Below are 21,620 nucleotides of genomic sequence, written 5' to 3' on the forward strand. Positions count from 1 at the left end.
GTGATGCTTCGAAGACAATTGAGCTGCCTCCAGATTTTGCCTCGTAGGAGGTGACGGCATTCAAGCCCGGCCACAGTTGCCGAACATCCGTCTCATCCTCCAGCTTGGAGCAGGTCCCTTTTGGCCTTTTTGATGGCCTTACCAAGGTCGTATCTGGACTTCTTGTTGACCTCTGCATCTCCAGACCTGAAGGCCTGGGATTTGGACTTCAGAAGTGTGCGGATCTCATGATTCATCCAAGGCTTCTGGTTAGGAAACACGCGGAAAGTTTCCGGTTGGTGGCGCGACTCACTGTTGCAGCGGCCCCTACAGCCTGTCTGTCTTTTTTAATTTTTTTGTCTAGTTAAATGTAGTTGTTGTGTTTTTTTATACTGTTTTTAACTGTGTTTATGTGGGGGGCGGGGGAAACTTTAAAAATCTCTTGCACGGGAGACCCGACTTTTCCCTGTCGGGTCTCCGTTGTCGTTGGGGCCTAGCACCGTGGAGCGGCCTCCAGCCGGAACGACCTGGAGGCTCCAGTCACGGAGCCTGCGGAGCTGCGGACTTACCATCTGGCCGGCCTCGGAGTGTGGGGAAGCGGTGGTGGCTCGCTGCTGCGACCCGACTCCGGAGCTTGGAGGCTCCAGCAATGCAACTTCTGTGGACTGGGACACCGGGAGCTCGCGGGTCCGGGTGGGAGACCGCTTTCCGGAGCTCCTGCAAAGCAACTTCTCCAGCCCGTGTCGCGGGGTTGGAACGACCCAGAGCGGGGCCGTACATCGCCCGGCGCGGCTTTAATGGCCGCGGGACATTCCAGCGCCCGTCGGGGGCTCCAACATTGTGATATTTAGACCTGGAGCAGGGGCCGTACATCGCCCGGCGCGGCCTTAAATGGCCGTGGGACTTACCATCGCCCGCCTGGGACTTCAACATCGGGCTTCAACATCGGGAGAAAAATGGAGAGCAGGGGAGAGAAAAGACTTTGCCTTCCATCACAGTGAGAAGGAGGTTAACTGTGATGGATGTTTGTGTGAATTAAATTGGTTGTTTGTCTAGTAGGAATCGTTTTTTGTTTGTATGGCTGTAGAAACTGAGGTTCAAATGACAATAAATATTGTATTGTACTGTATTGTATTGTATTGGAAGGTTTTCGTTGGTACGCAGTCTTCCACACATTTCTTTATGAAGTCTGTAATGACTGTGGCGTATTCATTCAGGTCCGTTGCCGAGTCCCTGAACATTGCCTACAGACTCCAAACAGTCCTGGAATTGCTCCTCTGCCCCCCCCCCCCCCCCCCCCCCCCCCCCCCCCCCCCCTCCCCTGACCAGCTCTGTACAGTCCTCACCTCTGGGGGTGCGCTCTTCAATTGCTGCCTGTAGGCAAGAAGCAGCAGCACCACGGTATGGTCGGATTTACCGAAGTGAGGACGAGGGATAGAGCGATAGGCATCTTTGATGGTCGTGTAGCAGTGGTTGAGGTTGTTTGATCCTCTGGTGCTATAGGAGACATGTTGGTGGAAGTTAGAGAGCGATTTCTTCAGGTTGGCTTTGTAGAATTCCCTGGCTATGGTGGTAAATGCCTCGGGGTAAGCCGTCTGGTGCACAACGGCGTGCAGCTCCCCCAGTGCCAGATGGACCTCAGCCTGGGGTGGGATGTAGACCACGATCAGGATGATGGAGGTGAATTCCCTCGGCAGGTAGAAGGGACGGCACTTCACAGCCAGGTGTTCCAGGTGTGGAGAGCAGGAGTTGGATAGGACTGCCACGTCTGAGCACCTCACAGAGTTGACCATGAGGCAGACGCCCCCTTCCTCTCCCTTTCCCAAGGGCCAGTGTACAGTCCATGCGATGGATGGAAAAACCTTCAGGCTGGACTGCTGAGTCTGGGGAGCTGGGGGTGGGCCATGTCTCTGTGAAACAGAACGGAGCATTCCCTTATCATTATTCAGGGTTTGGACACGCTAGAGGCAGGAAACGTGTTCCAGATATTGGGGGAGTCCAGACCAGGGGCCACAGTTTAAGAATAAGGGGTAAGCCATTTAGAACGGTGATGAGGAAAAACCTTTTCACACAGAGTTGGGTGTCTGTGGATTCTCTGCCTCAGAAGACTGTGGAGGCCGTTTCTCTGGATGCTTTCAAGAGAGAGTTAGATAGAGCTCTTAAAGATAGCGGAGTCAGGGGATATGGGGAGAAGGCAGGAACGGGGTACTAATTGTGGATGATCAGCCATGGTAACATTGAAAGGCGGTGCTGGTTCTAAGGGCCGAATGACCTACTCCTGCACCTATTGTCTATTGTCTATTGTCTATAATGAGAAAGAAGAAATGGTTGATGTAGATCAAAAATATAAGTGAAAAAAATACAATAAAGACAAATTTTATTAAATTGCATATATTTTTGGTAAATGCTATCAAACCTTGTTTTCAATAGGTGACATATTAATACAGATTGAGCAGATTAAATGTTGTGAGTTTTATAATACTAAAATGTACAGTATATTAAATGATATGAAATTCATTGAAAATTGTTACTCATGAGGCCAAGTATATGGTCTTTTATACAGGGTTAGAAGGCATCATATTTATTCTTACGCACATATATTTTTGAAGAATGGAAGTATAATAAAGCATGGACTCTTTCAAATTTTAAATCATCCAGACAGTGTGAAATGTAAATTTCCCATATACAACAGTGAAACTCCTTTCAAAGACCTTGTGCTTAAAACTCTACAGTACGGACTGCCATCAGCAGTTGTGGATTTTTTTTTGTATTTCTGTTCTTAGTAGAGTAACATTGATCATAAAACTCAGTGCAGATCAATTCATGATGATTTATCTCCAACAGCATGTAATTTGAATAAAGTATGTTTTAATGGTTACGTTTGCATTATAGATAAAACGATAGCTGCCTTTTAAATGTACAATTGGAGTTTTCCTCTCTGTGACTGCATTTCTTATTATGTATTATTTATAAAGATTCTTAACTTTTATATGTCAAATTTAAGCTATATCTTTCTGTAACTAGTCTTTTCTATCTTTAATTCACAGAGAGCATATTTTATTATGAAGATGAATTTCTACAATGAAATGGCTGTCAGGGTAAATATATCTCTCTCATTATTCAACAAATGATGGCATCAAAATGTTCTCTAAATATGCTTTTATGCTGTATTTGGTAATCTAAATCAGAAGCAAAGTGAGTATCCAACTGGAAAAGTGCCAAATTCTTTTGCTTAATATGGTTTGGAGAAAGGAATTCAATTTATTGTATAAATTGCTCTGAATGTGTATTTCTACTTAAGAAAACTGCTTTAAACTGTAGCAGAATTTTAACAATATGCATGGATGATCTTTAATTCTGCAAATATGTACAATCCATTAATCCATATTTTGTCACAATTATGCCATCTTGTGGGAATTAAAAATAGAAGCTATAGGTTTTCAATGTGGTGTTTGCATAAAGTAAATTTTATTTTTACTTTCAGGAGACTTAATTTTTTTAACATCACATGTACAGATTGGCACAAACATTAATATTTGCTGTGAAAGATGGGACAGCTGAGAGATGTGAGGGGAAAAAAATTGTCGGGGGGGTGACAATAACCAGAGTACATGATGTCAAGATAAAAACAATACTAAGGAAAACATAATCATAATAGTACTTTATTAGCCAAGTTGTTTTGCCACATTCAATGAATTAGATTTGCCATATAGTCATTCTAATAAAGAGCGATAAGATACCCAAATAATTTTTTAACATGAACATCCACCACAGCGACTCCCCACATTCCTCACTGTGATGGAAGGCAAAAAAAGTTCAATCTCCTTCCCTACTTTGTTCTCCGCGGTCGGGGCTCTGTAACCTACCGTTGTCAGGGCGATCTTGGCTTCCACAGCCGGCGGTCGAGCCCTCCGCGTCGGGGCGATCAAGCTCCCGCATCGGAGGGGGGATCTCAGCTTCCCCGCGCCGGGCATGATAAAATTTGGTCTGATAAAATTTTTGTGAGCTAATATTACATGCACTAGAGCAGGGATGGATTTACGTATAAGCTTCACAAGCTTAAGCTTAGGGCTTCAAGATCTAGGGGGGCCTCGGCAGGGCCGGATTTACCTATAGGCTGAAGTCAAGGGCCTCAAAATGTAGGGGACCTCCAGCCAAGGTGTTTTTTTCCCCAGAGGAAAAAAAAAAATTGGAGCGCTATCAGCATTTCCACTTTGACGAAAATTACCTGAAATTCTGGTTCCGGCCCACTGGAAATTTTGGGGGAAAAAATTGCGACCATCATCGCCTGCGCAGTTGGGGGAAGCCGGTGACGCAGTAGCGACGCAAAATGACGCTGTCTCTCCCTGCGTGCGCAGTGCGCCCGGGCGGGTTCAGATCTCCATTTGCACTCTACACCAAAGATCCTAAAGCAAGCAAGATAGTCCACTCGACGAAAAAGACGTAGTACAGTCATGGGCAGACGGAAGCCGGTTATGTAAACATCCTCGTAAATATAAAAGTTATTTGGTAAAAATCTTCTCCTCATTTTCAGTATTATAATTTATTAACACAAACTGTTCCCCCGCAATATTGATTACACTGCGAGTCGCTTCGGGTCGGGTTACTTAAATGGATGAAAAAAAGGCCCACGTTCCGCTTCGTTGTGTACTACACGTCAGCCCATTGCATTTAAAAGGAGTGGTCTATCTTGCTCCGCTATAGGATCTTTGCCTCGTGTCTACCAAAGATCCTATAGCGTATATAGATCCTAGGTGTCTACTCCAGGTAAGTAGTGGAATATCGCGTTGCGGGAGTGCCCGTTTCTATGGGCCGGGGGGGGGGGGGGGGGGGGGCTGCGGTGTCTGCGATGTGGAGCCTCGCTGCATGGGAGAGAGAAAGAGGGAGAGAGAGGGGGGGATGTGAGAGGGGGAAAGGGGGGGTTGAGACAGAAGGGGGAGAGAGAGGGAGGGGAGGGGGAGGGAGAGGGAGGTGGAGGGAGCGGGAGGGGGAAGGAGGAGGGGGGAGAGGGAAAGGGGGATTATCTTTAGTGAGATTGCAAAATTAAGGTAGGTTTTAGAGCAATTATATTTTCTCCTCCATATGAATAATATCAAACAATTGGAAATGCTTTCTTTTCCTTGATAACAATACTGAAAAATATGTATTCCATAGTTTGCGACTTTTATTTTGCATCATATTTTTAATGTGCACACACTAACACAGTCGAACAGTAACAGGCAATCAAATAAACACACAAAACCTTTTCTAAAAAAAGATTTTATTTATTGCAAAAACATACAGTATTTTATTTGCAGTGTTTGCATGCTCCTTTATAACATTTTACATCACATTTTACAGTACAACTTGATTATTAAAACAAGGACAGCTTCAATTCTTGATTTTTTTTAAATGTGTACATCAATGATCCCAATCATCCCATTCCAACTACTCATTACTCTTGACTCAACCAAAATTATTTCTGAAATATTCGTCATAAATTTGGTGCAAAAATGTTCCAAAATAAGGCTCAGAATGCACCAGAGAGCATCTAAAACCCCAGAGCTTCCAGGGCCCTTAAGCGGGCCCTGGACCTCGGCCACAAGGGTCTTTGAGCTTCGTGCTTGTGATATGCACTGCGTGCACTTATTTCACATAAATCTTTTGTAATCCTGCCATGTCACCCCCTTTTTTGAAAAGCTTTGTACGGGCCTGGTGTATAATATTTTTGGCACTGTCATAGGCCTTTCTTACATATGCTGTCACAGCACACTGTAGTCTCTAAAAAACACTTCAGTGCCCTCCATTTCAGAATAATAGTGTTTTAAGCCGATAACTCGACACTAGAACTGGCAATAAATAGAAAGCACAGCTTTCCAGCCTTTATCTCATTGGCCACGCTCGGCTGCACGTCGGTGTCAATCTGGTGGACTCTTCCATCTTCCTCTCGTCATGGGGGTGGGGGATTGGGAGGAGCCTCACAAGTGGAATAGCCTAGGGCCTCTCTTCATCTAAATCCGGCCCTGCACCAGAGTGATAGGAAGCATGCCCCACTTGCATTGCTTGATGCAACAAAATCTTGATGTATCCAAGCTGACTGATTATATTTGCGGAGTACAGTTAGACCAGAACAAAGAAAGTCAGAAAACTAGTCACATGAACTTCTCCTGTACACTCGTTCTTGCCAAGAGTCCGAATTGCTTGAAGCCTAGAAACAAGTTTTTTTTCCCAATACTTAAACATTGTGCTAAAGTGGTACAGGGAAATAATAGAATCAAAGTAATTATAATCAACAAAAATTGTTAATAAAAATTATCAACTGTACAAGACCTGCCATTTAATTCAATTATTTCATTGACTATTACACTGAAAATGTAAACGCATTAGATATCAGTGGTCAAGTAACTTGAATAATCTGAATGAAGCACATTGTGGAACAACTTTATATCTTTTTTAAATAATATAGAATCTTTTAAATCGTTACAGAAAAAAAAATACTATTGGTTCAAAAAGTGTTCTTAAGAAAAAATTATTTAACTTTGGAGGCTAAATTTGATTGATGGACCTAGAAAGTGAGCGCCGGGATTGTAATATGTGATTGCAATGCTGGCAGCATGCCAACTATGTACCACTTGCCCATTACAATAATTTCAGTGTTTAGCCATTGATAAACATATCACTGATTGCCCGCCACAGCAGTGAAGAACCATTGATATAAGGTAGACGAAAATGCTGGAGATACTCAGCGGGTGAGGCAGCATCTTAAGCACTGATATAAGATGCTTTCTCCAAACCTTCATCTCTTGAAGGGGAGATAACACACATGGAGATAATTAACCTGAGATAGGAAACACTGAAGAATACCTGAGCATTGAAAGAAAGCAGGTTACAAAATTGTTCCAAAGCTACAATTGCTTGGTGCATTAAGAAACCTAGCAGACTCAATTTGATTTAAAACAGAGTCACAAGAGACTGCAGATGCTATATTATTGAGCAAAGGGCAAGGTGCTGGAGGAATTCAGTAGGTCAGACAGTATCTATGGAAAGGAAAAGACTGAAAAGTCTGAAGAAGGGTCCTGACTTAAAATATTGTCTGTCCTTTTCCCTCCATAGATGCTGCCTGGCCTGCTAAATTCCTCCAGCAGTTTGGTATTGTTGGTTGATTATTTTTTTGTTGTTGCTGTGAATTGGGCAAAGAATTAACAGATTCCAGAATGTCATGCTTGTTATTTGAGAAGAGATTAAACAGAGTGGGCTTCTGCTCACCAAGAGTTTAGCAAAATGAGAGGTAATATGATTTGAATGTGCATAAATCTATGGAGCAAATACAGAGCCGGTATCTTCTGACAGAGCTAGAACTAACAATTGCAAAATTGCCATTCGGGTCAGCCATTCAGGTTAAAGATGACGAGGCTCGGTCACTGATTATATTCCAGATAGAAGTGATAGAGTCATGCAGCACGGAATTAGGCCCTTTGGCCCAACTTGTCGATGCTGACCATGATGCCTCATCTAAGCTAGTACCATTTGCCCATTTGTAAGACAGAGACTCTACCGCTGTGCCACTGTGCTGCCCCCAAGATGCTATCAAAGAGAAGTGCAGTACTTTTTCAAGCCATTTCTGAAGTAGAAGTGGCTGTGAATTAAACAATAATCTTTAAAAAGCCAATGCTGCAAATATTGAAAATCTAAAATAAATGGAAGTGCTGGCAATATTCAAACAGGTTGGGAAATATTGGTAGAATGAGAAATTAAATTAATATTTCAATGTCAAGACAATATCAAGACTTGCAGATGAAGCAAACTAAAGAGTCTTGTTTGCACCTAGAATATGGTTTGGGTTATAATATTCTAACCACGTTTGCTGATGTTGCTAGGAGTTTCTGGCAGCATTGAGGACATTGTTCAAAGCAGTTGACAGTTGGACTCTGGTTTGCTGTTTTTACATCAGATTGGAATTTATGAAGTTGGGATTGATTTCTGAGGGTCCAGTATTCCTGGGCTAGCAGCTCTAAGGGCTTGTGGTAAAGCTTTATCATAGTGATCAAGACATTTGACGTACCATGCTTCAGTTCACTCAATTCAGGTTTTGGGTTATACCAAGCAATTTGAGTAGCGTCTTCTCAACCTGCCAGCTGTGTGACTGATTATGTTGCTGGAGCAGGTCTTCATTCTCCCTTGTTCAGTGGGAAATATATTCTTGCAAGAATACCTAGGATATGTTGCCTTGGCAGCAGTGATCAGCCAGCCAATATACTGGTGATAACATTTCAGTATCACAAGTATTAGATTAGTCCGTTTTCAACTTTGGGCCATATTGTAGCTGGCTTTATTAGTTGTTAGACACATTGGTCTCTTGGAATATGAAGACATTAATGTAATATGTGCCTTCAACATATATGAAAAGTGCTTATACATTGCCCCACAAAAGAGTCATAGGAAATTTCTCATTCTACCAATATTCCCCAACCTGTTTGAATATTGCCAGCAGTTCCATTTATTTTAGATTTCCAATATTTGCAGCATTGGCTTTTTAGATTATTGTTTAATTCACAGTCAAACAGCATGGAAACAGGCCTTTCAGCCCAATTTGTCCATGCTGACCCATTTACCCACATTTGGCCTACATCCCTCTAAACCTTTCCTATCCATATACCAGTCCAAGTGTATTTTAAATGTTGTTATTGTACCTACCTCAATGACCTCCTCTGGCAGCTCATTCATATACCCACCATCCTCTGAATGAAAACATTGCCCTTCAGGTAGCTACTAAATCTTTCCCCTCACCTTATACCTATGCCCTATGATTCTTGATTCCCCTATTCTGGTTAAAAGTCTGCATTCACCTTATCAATTCCCCTCATGATTTTATACACTATAAGATATAATCATTGTGATTGTGTAGCTAAATCCAGCTGAATGGTGGAGCCACCTATGCTCCAAGGAATAGAGTCCTAGTTACCCAATCTCTCTCAGTAATTTAATTGTTTGTTATTTGTCTCCAAAGTTCAGAAAATCATAGATTAGCAATGATTATCAATCATATGATTGACTGATATTTGATTTGTTTCTCAGGCAAGCATAAATATTGGATCTTGATTATTCCTTCTGCTGAAGTATTTAAGGTGTGTCTTTGTATTAGTTGTATTGGCACATAAGGCTTGACTTCCTCTGCATCATCTGTTACGTTTTCAGGACTTGAGCACAAGTTTTCAGCTGTCCTGTCGACTGAAGAACAGATGTACTCAAAATCATAGCAATAACTGTGAAAATAATTTTCAGTGATTAGGAGACAAAATGTTTGGATTTTTCTACCAATCTAACACCTGCAGGGTTACGGGGATTTCCTATATGTATCTTACAGGACAAACGATGTTGGAATCCCTATGCTGGAAATTTGTATTCTATCGGTCTGATAGGGATTTTGCCTATCTCTTGAGTCCTGCACACCAAAGGGAGAGGCATACTTCATTGAAACAAGTAAAAGATTGTCCCAACATGGGTTCCAGATCAGGGAAGCAGTTAAGCATCACTTTGAACTCTTGCTTATGGCATCAGTGAGCCTGCTAGAACATACTGCCACTGGCGCTTACTTGATGTATACAAATATAGTTCTACACATTCTGATGGGGTTTGCGATTGACACTGATGAATACAACCTGAGAATAACCCCCACAATTATGTCCAGAGGAATGGTGGCACTCATTCTCCTGATATTGCTAGTAATTCAGTGTATTGACTCGGTTGCATTTTGTATCTTGCTCTTTTGTTTCTACAATTAGAAATACTACTTTCATAGATTAAGTGTCATTACATTTGTAAGGCATTGAGTTGGTTGGTTTTAGACTGACATTACTTAATGAGGAATCTGCATAATTGATTGGACGATTCTAAAGGTCACTTACAGCTGACGTTTGGAATGGGATATGCTTGGCTGTTGGGAAGATGTTATCTGCTGAGTACACAATTGCTTCCATTGAAATCTTCCAACAAGTATTAATCAATGACAAGATTTTTGGCATTCAAATAAGGAGTCAAAAAAGTAATGGCCATACGTGCTCAGAGTAATCTCTGACAAATTGAATTTTTGAATATCTGTGTTTGGAAGGATCAAAAATGCTCACCTACTGTATATGTTTCATTTTTCACACTTTTATTTTTTTAATCTTTGTTTTACTTACTGATGAGATAACGTTTAGAATTTGATTTAGAATCTGTATACAGATTATAATACACCTGTCTTAATTGTTCATTTGTCTGCAATGTTGTGAGCTTTATGAAATAATGTTGTCCTCACTGTTTGAAGTATTGGTTTATTTTTGTAAGTGTAACCAGTTTAGAGTGAATCAGAAAATCATCCAAGTAGACTTGCATTAGCAACGCATAGAAACCCACACCACTAAGTGGTAGGAGATAAGTGTTACATTTGTTTTTGCTAAATATTTTGATTTTTACTAAATATTTTGTTCCACTAGATATCTTAATCTCATTTGTCTCAGATTACCCTCGCTGTTAAAGCCCTTTTTCTATTGTCTATTAATCCTGGCTAAATTGAAGCAGCCATTACATTAAAATTAAGTAAGGGCTTCTGTACTTCTAGGCCATTTTGGTCAAGTTAAATGTGCCTTTGCAGAACTGAGACAAGCTGCTGAATGGTGCCAGTTTGTTTGTGGCCTAGATAAGAGCTGCAGAGAAAGAATGGGACATCTGCATAGTCTTACAATAAGGTGTAAAATGCATGGGACTGATTGGGTCAATGCAAACCAGATATACATAATGTAAATAATGTTGTGAAGCCTTATTTGGATAGTTGTTGATTGGTTGAAATGTTAAGCTTTGTCTGGGTTGTCTGAATCCCAAGGCACATGTTGCATTATTCATCTGTATTAACTTCCATCTCGAAGTCTTGCTAGATACAATGTATTAGTTACTATGTTATTGGGTTAGGGAACTGTCTAACATGTACTGTGTTAATCGATATGTGTTATTGGACTGTATAGAGACCACCCTCATGTGGTTCAGCCCCTCAAGGTTCGGGGACCTATAAAAGGTAGCTCCCACGAGGTTCGATGTCGATCTTCTGGAAGAATGCTTGGGACTGCGTGACGTTTTGGAGTGTCTCTGCTTGCACGAGGCTAGAAAGACTTGGCCAAGCAGATACAAGGATCAAACCCGCGGTGGTTAGGTATTGTATAGGGGAATTTGTGTTGTGTTATCCAAAATAAAGTTTAGTTGCTCAATAGAACGAGCTATTTACGTCTTGATATTTTTACTGACATTGATATAAAGATAAAAATTCATACAATGCTCATGGAATGAACAGAACTTTTTTTTAACTAATTTCATTTTAACATATTTAAAAAGAGATTAGTCTAAAAAAATACAGCAAATTTATAGATTCCAATTAAACACTGAATTTTAATAGAACAGCTAAGTATTAGCAGTGTTGTAATGTGAATGGCAGGTTGATTTGATGATTAACACTCTTGTAAACAAAATAAAAGCATTTCAGTTCAAACTCCATTTTAGCATACATAAGCCTGATACTAGACTACACTAGTGAGGGAGTACAGCATTTCAGATGTTGGACTGAGCTTATTTTTTACTGAAAATAAACCAGAGAAATACAGAGTTTGTGAGGTAGTATTGGTGAATCACCTTCCCTCAGAATTGGTAACTCTTACTACAACTGTTCAGTGCCACCCTCAAGAGAAAATAAATCTTGACAGTGATCAGTTTAAAGCAATTAGGAATGAGAGAACAAAAGGAAATATTTGTGATTGAATGGGGGGGCAGAAGAAATTACATAATACAAAGTGTGGTAGTTCATAAATGAGGCTAGTGATAAGATATAGGCAACTAAAGGTCACGTGGAGGGAGAGTACATGCAGGTTATGTGGATAAGAAATAACAAAGGGCAGAATAAATTATAAGAACCTGAAATAGAAAAACTCATTCAAAAATAGTTGAACAAAGTTGAGCCTAAAAGGTTGTAAAATGACTGGTAGAAGGATGTTCTATTTTTACTTTTACTTTTGATGTTGTTGTCCTTTCCTCGTCTCCCACATCTGCAGTCTTAAATCTCTAACTTCTGAACGATCATCAATCTAAATATCCCAACTTTTTTTACTACCAACTAATGCTGCCTATCTTGCTGAATATATCCTTTGTTTAGTACATTAGTACAAAACACATCATGAAATACGAAATGACACAACAGTGGTGGGCCTTATCCGGGACGACAATGAACTGGCTTATAGGGAGGAGGTGAAACAACTGGTGAACAATCTGATCCTGAATGTTGACAAAACAAAGGAGGTCATCGTTGACTTCAGGAGAAACCGGCACAGTCACACACCACTACACGTTAATGACATCGGTGGAGTTGGTCATTAGCACTAAGTTCCTGGGGGTGCAGATCACGAACAGTCTGACCTGGTCACAAAACGTTGCATCACTAGTTAAGAGAGCACAGCAGCGGTTGCACTTTCTGCGCGGGATGAGAAGAGCTCACCTCCCCTATCCTGTCCTCACCACTTTCTACAGGGGCACTATAGAGAGCATTTTGACCAGCTTTGGGGACTGCAAAGCCTCCGACTGGAAGTCCGTGCAGAGTGTGAGGACAGCTGAAAAAGTCATCGGGACTTCTCTTCCTTCAATCCGGGACATTGCGAGCAAACGTTGCTTGTCCAAGGCCAACAGCATTATAAAAGACCCCACACATCTCCATCATGGACTGTTCACCCTGCTGCCCTCGGGTAAAAGGTATCGCAGTATAAAGAGCAAAACGGCCAGGTTTTGCAACAGCTTACTTCCCCCGAGCCATCAGACTCTTGAATTCCATATAATGTGCCGCTACTATTATCTATTTTATCTTTTTATCTATTTTATCTTTTTATCTATTTTATCCTTTTGTTATTTTATGTTGCACGGTGAGCCAGATGCAACGAAATTTCGTTCAGACTTTCATTTGTTGGTGTATTTTTGATTGACAAAAAATGTTTATTTTTTTTTATTTTAGATTTCCAGTAAGGCATCTCATTGGTTAGATTTATGTAAAATAGTTTAAGACTTCGAAAAAGTACAGCCAATTCTATCAGTATTTCAGCCAATAGTTACACTATTTATCCCTTTTTATTGTGTCTAACTATATGCATTTAACTGGTGGATTTGCCTACATAATCACAGTGATTATATTTCAACAAGTACTCCATGTGTTATGAAGCACAAAATGTGGTTTCAAAATAAAAAATAATTTTCTGTATGTTTTTGCAAGTTAAATTTATCCTTGTGTAGCCATAAACAAATAGTTGTAAATCTTGCACAATAATTAACTGCATCGTCTACCCAATGTTCCTAGCAGGAAGCTCAGGCTATCTTGCTTGTCAATCCCTATTTACATTTAATTGGCAACCTCTCTGCACTGCATGAGAATTTTGGGGAAAGTTTACCATATGTGGGAGAAGAAGGTGGTCCATTTTCAATGGCCTATTTTCATCTGAAAGCCATACCTAAACTGAGAGAAAATACCGTCCTGAAGATGAAACTTACCTAAAAGGACACGATGTGCTGGAGTAACTCAGCAGGTCAGGCATCCCTGGAGAACATAGATGAGTGGTGTTTCAGGTGAAGACCTATCTTCAGACTCCTTGTGTAGTCACAACATACCTACCGTTGCTTTTGGAGATGTATTCCAATTAATTGTTTTAATCACCTTTAGAGCCTTAAAACTGCCTTGCACCCACTCTGTAAACTCTGTAATGAATAATTAAGACATATTTGAAAACCTCAAAACTCAAGGATTCAATCACTTCCTGTCATAAAATTGCTTTAAAATATTCTTCCCTTTTGTCTTTCCTCCTGGCAGTTTTTCCATTATATTTATTTATCATCTTATAAGCATTTATTATCTATGTCAAAATGCAGTATTATTGTATGTAAGAAACTAAATCTTAGGAAGGAACTGCTTTATCTTTTGTCACATGTTCATTAATGTGATTTTACTAAAACTATTTTCTTTATCATCAAGCTAGTAGTGGAAAGCTAAAACTATTCACTTGAGGAAGACACTGTTTTTGCAAGCAGTGGTAGGTTGAAAATGAAAATGACATGGGAAGTCCATAAAAAGGGAAACTAAACTTTTAAGTTTATAAATTATAATAATATTTATTTACTGAAAATCGCAAACTAAGTTAGTACTTGATGAACTAACTAACTTGGATAACAATTAACACATGTTTTAATTGCCATGTTAGATCCAGAAAAGGTGGCGTGGACATTATGTTCGAAAGTGTATCCATAATTACTATGAAATGAAGAATTACTTCAGAGGCCTCAGCATGAAAAATCAAATTGTAAGGTAAGCTGCAGCATTTACATTGTGATCATGTGCCGATTATTTATTTTTCATGGACTTGCAGAATAATACAAGACTTGAAGGAATTGGAAGTAAATAAACATTTGCAAAAAAATATGGTTGCAATGATATATTTGAAAACATATTTGGAAATCAAAAAAATGAATAATTAATGAGATTTCATAACAATTGCATGATACAATTAAGCTGCGTTTAACATCACTGCTGATGTCACATACAGTGCACAATTCTGAATGGCTTTGGTGAAAAGAGTCCCACATACCATAAAAAGTTCTCAAAATGAGCCTTTGATTTGTGCTAAACCAGAATACAATGCTCTCCATAATGTTTGGGACAAAGACCCATCATTTATTTATTTGCCTCTGTACGCCACAATTTGAGATTTGTAATAAAAAAAATTACATGTGGTTAAAAGTGCACATTGTCAGACCATTTTTATACATTTTGGTTTCACCATGTAGAAATTACACCTGTGTTTATACATAGTCCCCCCATTTCAGGGCACCATAATGTTTGGAACACATGGCTTCACAGACGTCTGTAATTGCTCAGGTGTGTTTAATTGCTGTTCAATTAAGTGTTCAGGTGTGGGAGGAGCCATCTTGGGGAACGGCTGCTAACCAGCAGCCGTCCGTTTAATTCACTTTTTTTTTGCAGTTTTAGTTAGTCCTGTGCCCTGTTTGTGGGAGAGATAGTCTTTTTAATGTGGGGGGTAGGGGGTAATAATATTTCTAGGTCCCTACCTGGTTGGTGAGGCAGCTTTTTCTCCGGGCTGCCCCGTCGACCCGTCCTCGTGGCCTACCAGCGGGCGTGGAGCACCGTTTCCTGGCGGGGACCGCCCAGCACCTCGGCTTCGGTGGCGGCACAGCGCTGGAGCGCTATCGCGGAGCGGAGCGGGCGATGCCTTGCCTGGGTCGCCGCGCTGGATCGACGCGCTGGAGCTCCGGTGAGCTGTGACCGCCGAGTTCAACACCGGGCTGCGGGTCTGCGGAGCGGAGCGAGCGGAGCGGGCGGAGCCGACTTTAACATCGGGAGCCTGGGAGCTCCAAACCGGCGCGGCCTTGTCGGCTTCGGAAGCCGCGGTCCCCAGTTAGGAAGCGGCCGTTCCAGGTGGCCCAGCCGCTGAAAGGACTCTCCCGACGCCGGGGCAACAGCACCCGGCCAGAAAGGCCAGGAACATCGGGCCTCCGTAGAGGCAATAGCGGAGGCCTCAATAGGCCTGACTTTGGGAGAACTGGGGATGGGGACTGGACATTGTGCCTTCCCCCACAGTGGTAACCATTGTGGGGGGTTGATTTTCTGTGTGTAATGTGAATATGTTTGTTTGTGTCCAAGATGGCTGTCGGAAGGGAGAGTGGACGCTGGCGCGCTTTAGCTGCCGCTGCTCTCTTCACATTGTGTTTTTGATTTTTTGTCTTTGGAGCGAATTCTGTCTTTAATTTGTGTATTGGTGATGTCCTTATTATTTATTTTACTCCGACTATATGTTTTTTCTCTCTTGTTAATTTTCTGTAAGGTGTCCTTGAGACTTTGAAAGGCGCCCGCAAATAAAATTTATTATTATTATTATTATTAATTGCCTCCTTAATGCAGGTATAAGAGAGCTCTCAGCATGTAGTCTTTCCTCCAGTCTTTCCATCACCTTTGAAAACTTTTAATGCTGTTTATCAACATGAGGACCAAAGTTGTGCCAATGAAAGTTAAAGAAGTCATTGTGAGACTGAGAAACAAGAATAATACTGTCAGAGACATCAGCCAAACATTAGGCTTACCAAAATCAACTGTTTGGAACATCATTAAGATGAAAGGGAGCACTGGTGAACTTACTATCGCAAAGGGACTGGCAGGCCAAGGAAGTCCTCCACAACTGATGACAGAAAAATTCTCTCTATAATAAAGAGCAAAGTATGGAGAGAAGGAACTGCCCAAGATCCAAAGCCAACCACCTCATGTGTGAAACACAGGGGTGGGGGTGTTATGGCCTGGGCATGTATGGCTGCTGAAGGTACTGACTCACTTATCTTCATTGATGATGCAACTGCTGATGCTAGTAGTATAATTAATTCTTTGAATCACACAACATGGAAAGAGGTTTTAGCCCACTGAATGCATGCCAATCATCTCATTCTTATTCTCTCTGCATTCCCATTAACTCCCCTTGGATCCTATTACTCACCTATAGATCAGACACAATCTACTGTCATCAATTAATTTGTCACCCTGGGAGGGTGCAGCACCCAAAGGAAACCCACATGGTCATGGGGATAATATGCAAATTCCTCATGTCCTGTGAGGCAGCAGCTCCACCCATGTGTCACCCATGCATCTTTAAGCACATCCAAGAATATTTTTTTCCATCCTCCTGATAATTTTTTCACCAGCATAATGCTGGAAGATTCACAGGTAAATCAAGAAACTTGGCTCTGAAAATTAAATATATGGAAGGAGATGGTTGACTAGTTGGTATTGGTAATGTTACCAATAAGTGTTGTGAGCTAAGCAAAAGCAATTGGTAGGAAGTTTAAGCACATGTTTCCGTGGTAAGACGGGCATAGAAAACAGTGTAAATCTAAAATAATGTTGGTGTAATTCCAGTCCAGGAATGCACAAAGCTGACTGGAAAGCAACTTTCCTGATGAAAAAGTATAATTAAGGAGAAAGTTCGATTTTTCTAAATTTATCATGCTTTGAATTAGAGTTAAATTATGCGACATTTATAGCATCTTGCAATGTAAGATGAAATGGGCTGTATAATAGATGCAGAACAAGTTACCTTGGTGCGTGACTGCACGTAGTGCTGTTTAGAGGAACATCACAATAGCGATAAAGCGTGAAATTTAACAGACAATATGGTACAATTTGCAGCAACATACTTGTGGGAAGAGAAAACTACTAATTTTTGATGTGAGCTGTTTACATCAACAATACTTGAATATTTTTATTACCCTCCATGTATAGTGCCTAATATGTCTTCAAATTAACACTCGTGTTGCTACAGTGATAAATTGATTTGATTAATTTAAAGGCTGAATATGCAATTGGTAAGCTTGTACACTTCTAACCTCTAGCTAGATATGCAAGAAATAGACCTTTGTTTGGATCAAACAAATGATATCATGAAATTAAAAATTAGCTGCCCTGTTGCTGAGTCATGACATTAATAAAACATCTTTTGCTTGGAGCTCAGAAAAGCTACTATTATTTATTGCAAAAGTCAAAGCAAACATTTTATTCATGTGCAGTCTTGAAATACTCTTTCCTTTATATTGCTCCTGATTTATTCTAGAGGGTACCTGACTTGGGAATACTAAAAGAAACATTGTAATTGCATCATACAAGACAGTCGCTCTTAGTCAATTCCATCGATAGCAATATTAGTGTCCATTTCTGATCATTCAACTTTCCAGCAAAATCGCTTAATGAAGTTAGGAGACCCAAGTTCACTGTCATAATTTTGTAATGCAGTTTTGCACAATATAATAATTTATCACTTGCCAAGCAGACAGTTTTAGTTTATACGTTTAATAAGGGCATCCTTTAGTATGGGTAATTAGGAATGAACAGTTTGCATATTTACTAAATGCAAAATGTCATTGCCACCACGGCCTATTGCCTACATGAATTATTTCTCTATCTGTGTTAAACAGCTGTGCAATTATTACTACCATAATCAGATAATTTCCCCTAAGTAAGTTTTCTCTTGTGAAGCAATTAATTTAACCCTTCAGTAGCCAAACTGAATTTTTGCATAAACACATATTTGTGCATGATTGAGGATAGAGGACTTCAGTATAAACAAATGTACTATGGAGAATATTTAAGAACCATATTTTCGCATGCATTTATTTGTTGCAACAAACAGAAATCCGTTTTTTTTTAAAATACCACTGTTACTAGTAAGTTTCTGAAAGGATTGAACACAATAAATACAATATCTGCAAAACCACAACTTAAAATTAATCATTCAAAATCTCGGTCTATTTCGCACATTAAAAATAAGCATTCAACTATTTTGGGTAATGGTGCAGAGAGTTTGAAATGCATAAGATTAAATATCTAACAAAGCCTACAATTTAATAATTGTCTAAGAGCAATCTATACTGCCTCATGATCAATGTCCTTTTTATGTGATATATCTTTAAAAAAATATATTTTCTGGTCAACAAATAATGAACAATATTTTATTTAGCTATGCATATTTAAATATGTTTCTCATTTTATATAAAGTGTAAATTAATATGTTTGTTGGATGGTGATATATCATGGCAACTATGATATCCATAGCTGATGTAAATGCCACACAGGGCATGTGTAATTAACCAGTAAAACTTGTTAATAGGTGTATAGTAGATAGGAATGTAAAACTTCTTTAATTGAATTGGTGAAGGTATTATTTAATCACTTTCCTTGACAAAGTCTTACATCAGATATTTTCAGATAAATCTGCTATTTTTCTACTTTGGAATTGAATATATCTATTTGTTACTTTTGATATTGATAGTGATGGCAAATATTCTGGATAAAATATAACTTGTCATTGTATCCATTGCTATGTTAAACTGGAATGCAGAAATGTATTCTGCAATGGATTAAGTAATAGAGACTTTATTTTTAAGGACATGGAGGTCACTGATGTTACAAACACCTTGGGTCTAACTGAAATGGACAAATTTAATGAGGTTTGTTGGGTGACACACAAAGAGACATAGATAGAGATCCTTTTATTGGAAATAAATTTGTTCAGCTTTACAAATCTACTTAACAGTTAATAATAGGTTTGAAAAGCAGGTCAGGAAAGGTCATATTGCCAAGATGCAATACAGTATAAATGGTATTGGTGTCTACAACTATTTAATGTCTAAGGTCCATAAAACTCAACAAAAGTTAACAGGCAATTCTCTAAAACGTATTTCATATTAATACATTAATGGGGAAGCAAGGAGGTAAAATGGGGCTATCCGCAAAGTATTTTTTAAAGTATTGGCTGAATCCTCTGTATAGCAAAGCAATAACGTTTTTTTTAATTGTAGCTACATTCATTGTTGGAACCACAAGTAAAATATTATGCCTAAAAGTAATTATGAAGGACATTGCTATTAAAACCTAGAGTGCTTGTAAATGTTGCTTTATTCAATTAATCCACATGGTGTAAATCTCTGCTTAACTGTAGAAAAGAACTGGAAGAATATGAACAGACAAAGAAGAAAGAACAGGAAAAGAAAGCCATAGAAAAGGAAGAGAGGAGAAAGCGTTACCAAGCCCGAAAGATGCATTACCTCCTCAGCACTGAGCAGGTCTGTGTACCTGTCCTGACAGCTTGCATAGTCGCCTGGGTCCCTGCCTGACAGAGATAAACTATCAGGCTGAATGGGACATGACTTACTGAAATGATATCACAAAGACAATACTTCGAGTTCAATTTAGCGCTTTTCTATTGTGGAGTGCAAGCACCATGACTACTAGGTGACAGCATCTTCATACTGGCAGCATCAGCATTGTTGGCAGAAAGAGTCCAAGTCAGCAGTTTGATCTGCAGGCAGATAACACAACAGGAAGGGCATAACCTCAGCCTAACAACTCATTTTGACTGCCTCGTTTTGTGTTGTAATGTTGTCAAACTGTAGCCAACAAGCTGTTAAACTAAGATGGTAAAACATTTTTTTAATTGTCTTATCTTTTCTGCAACTGTTTCAGTAGGGTAGAGTTCCGAAGGGTAGGTTAATTGCAACTGACAGACTTGTTTTATGAAGGCTGCTTTAGGTTCATAAAGCAGCCTCTTTTCAAAATCATTGCGTCTAGAAATGTCTGGAAGAATGTTTTGATGTTACTTCACGCAAACAAAGCAGCCTTCATTTAAGTCGTATACTTGACGGAATAAGTAGAAGGATAAAATGGTAAAATGCGGTGAAAATATTTTTTGTTTGTATCGCTGCTAAACAGTTGATTTAGTGCTGTGTCAAATAGATGTGATGCAGAAGTTAATTAAGTTGACACAGGTAGTAACTAAACCTATATTTCAAATATCACATTACAGCATGTAGAATTTTTTTTAGATTCTGTTTTTCACAGTTTTTTTTAAATTATTATACGTAGGTAAAATATAGTAACATTAAGCATTAGGCTCATAGCAAGTGTTTGATTTAGCATTTGGAGAGATATGAATTTGGAAATTTATCGAACTATAATAGTCTTAAAGGAGTCCTAATAATTCTACACTATCTCGGACAATCCACAAGATTATGTTGTAGATAAAAAGGGAAGGCAGTACAGTGTTCTGACATTTTTAGTCTACTTTTTGTACCAGCAGTATTATCGAGTTAGAAATTTGCTAGGAAGATGAAGAGCTTTTTGAAGCAACTCAATTTTGTAGAAAGATTTACGTGTGATATTCTTCTCATTTATTAAATAATGGAAATACATTTATTAGTGCTTTTCTGTAGTTTCCATTTATCCATTCAAATCCATTACTTTTTATGAATAAGACAGCTGGGAAAAAAAGCAGGTTGATTATTGAATGTGATCAAATAAATTCACACATCTAAGGAAAGGGACTAAATTGAAAACAACAAAGTACCAAAGTTGCTGCAAAATAAAATATATAGGTTATGTAATAATATACATTTTTGTAACAGGATTTATAAATAGATTATTCAGTTATAATTGATCTAATAGCTTAATATTGTTCAGTATTTAACAATGCATATACAAATTTAACTTCAATTTCTTTAAGATGGATTAATCCAGTTAATGGGAGACTGTTACTATTGACACTTTACACCCTTGATGCAAAGGGCCTCTCCCAAGATATCAAACTATGTAGAACATTACATGGAGAACAGTGAATAGACTACAGTAAGACATTTATCAAGATCCCTTGTGGTACGTTGATACAGAAGATTGAGATGCAAGGGATCCATGGTGACTCAGTAGTTTGGATTCAGAACTGGTTTACCCACAGCAGACAGAGGATAATGGTGGAAGGGTGTTATTCTAGTTGGAGGTCTGTGACCAGTGCTGTTCTGCAGGGATTAGTGGTGAACATCTATATTTTGTGATATATATAAATAGCATGGATGAAAATGTCGACGGGTTGGTTAGTTAGTTTGCAGAGTGATGGACAGTGAAGAAGACTGTCAAAGGATAAAACAGCATATAGAACAGTTACAGATATAGGCAGATGGTGCCTAATCTGGGCATGTGTGTGCTGTTGCACTTTCCTAATTCAAAGGTAAGGGAAAAATAAACCGTGAACACCACAACCCTAAACAGCATTGATGTACAGGTG

The 21,620-nt window shown here is 39.4% G+C and overlaps 1 protein-coding gene across 1 annotated transcript in view; it reads left to right on the forward strand.

Annotated features, from left to right (window-relative positions):
• spata17 (spermatogenesis associated 17) overlaps nt 1–21,620 on the forward strand; it is a 181,951-nt gene that overhangs the window by 8,212 nt on the left and 152,119 nt on the right. The window contains exons 2-4 of the mRNA XM_033025369.1: nt 3,027–3,077; nt 14,214–14,317; nt 19,506–19,629. Coding sequence (XP_032881260.1) covers nt 3,027–3,077; nt 14,214–14,317; nt 19,506–19,629 — 279 coding nt within the window. The remainder of the gene's footprint in view (nt 1–3,026; nt 3,078–14,213; nt 14,318–19,505; nt 19,630–21,620) is intronic.

Source organism: Amblyraja radiata, chromosome 8 (genome assembly GCF_010909765.2).
Source record: "Amblyraja radiata isolate CabotCenter1 chromosome 8, sAmbRad1.1.pri, whole genome shotgun sequence".
In the NCBI taxonomy this organism is placed as follows: domain Eukaryota; kingdom Metazoa; phylum Chordata; class Chondrichthyes; order Rajiformes; family Rajidae; genus Amblyraja; species Amblyraja radiata.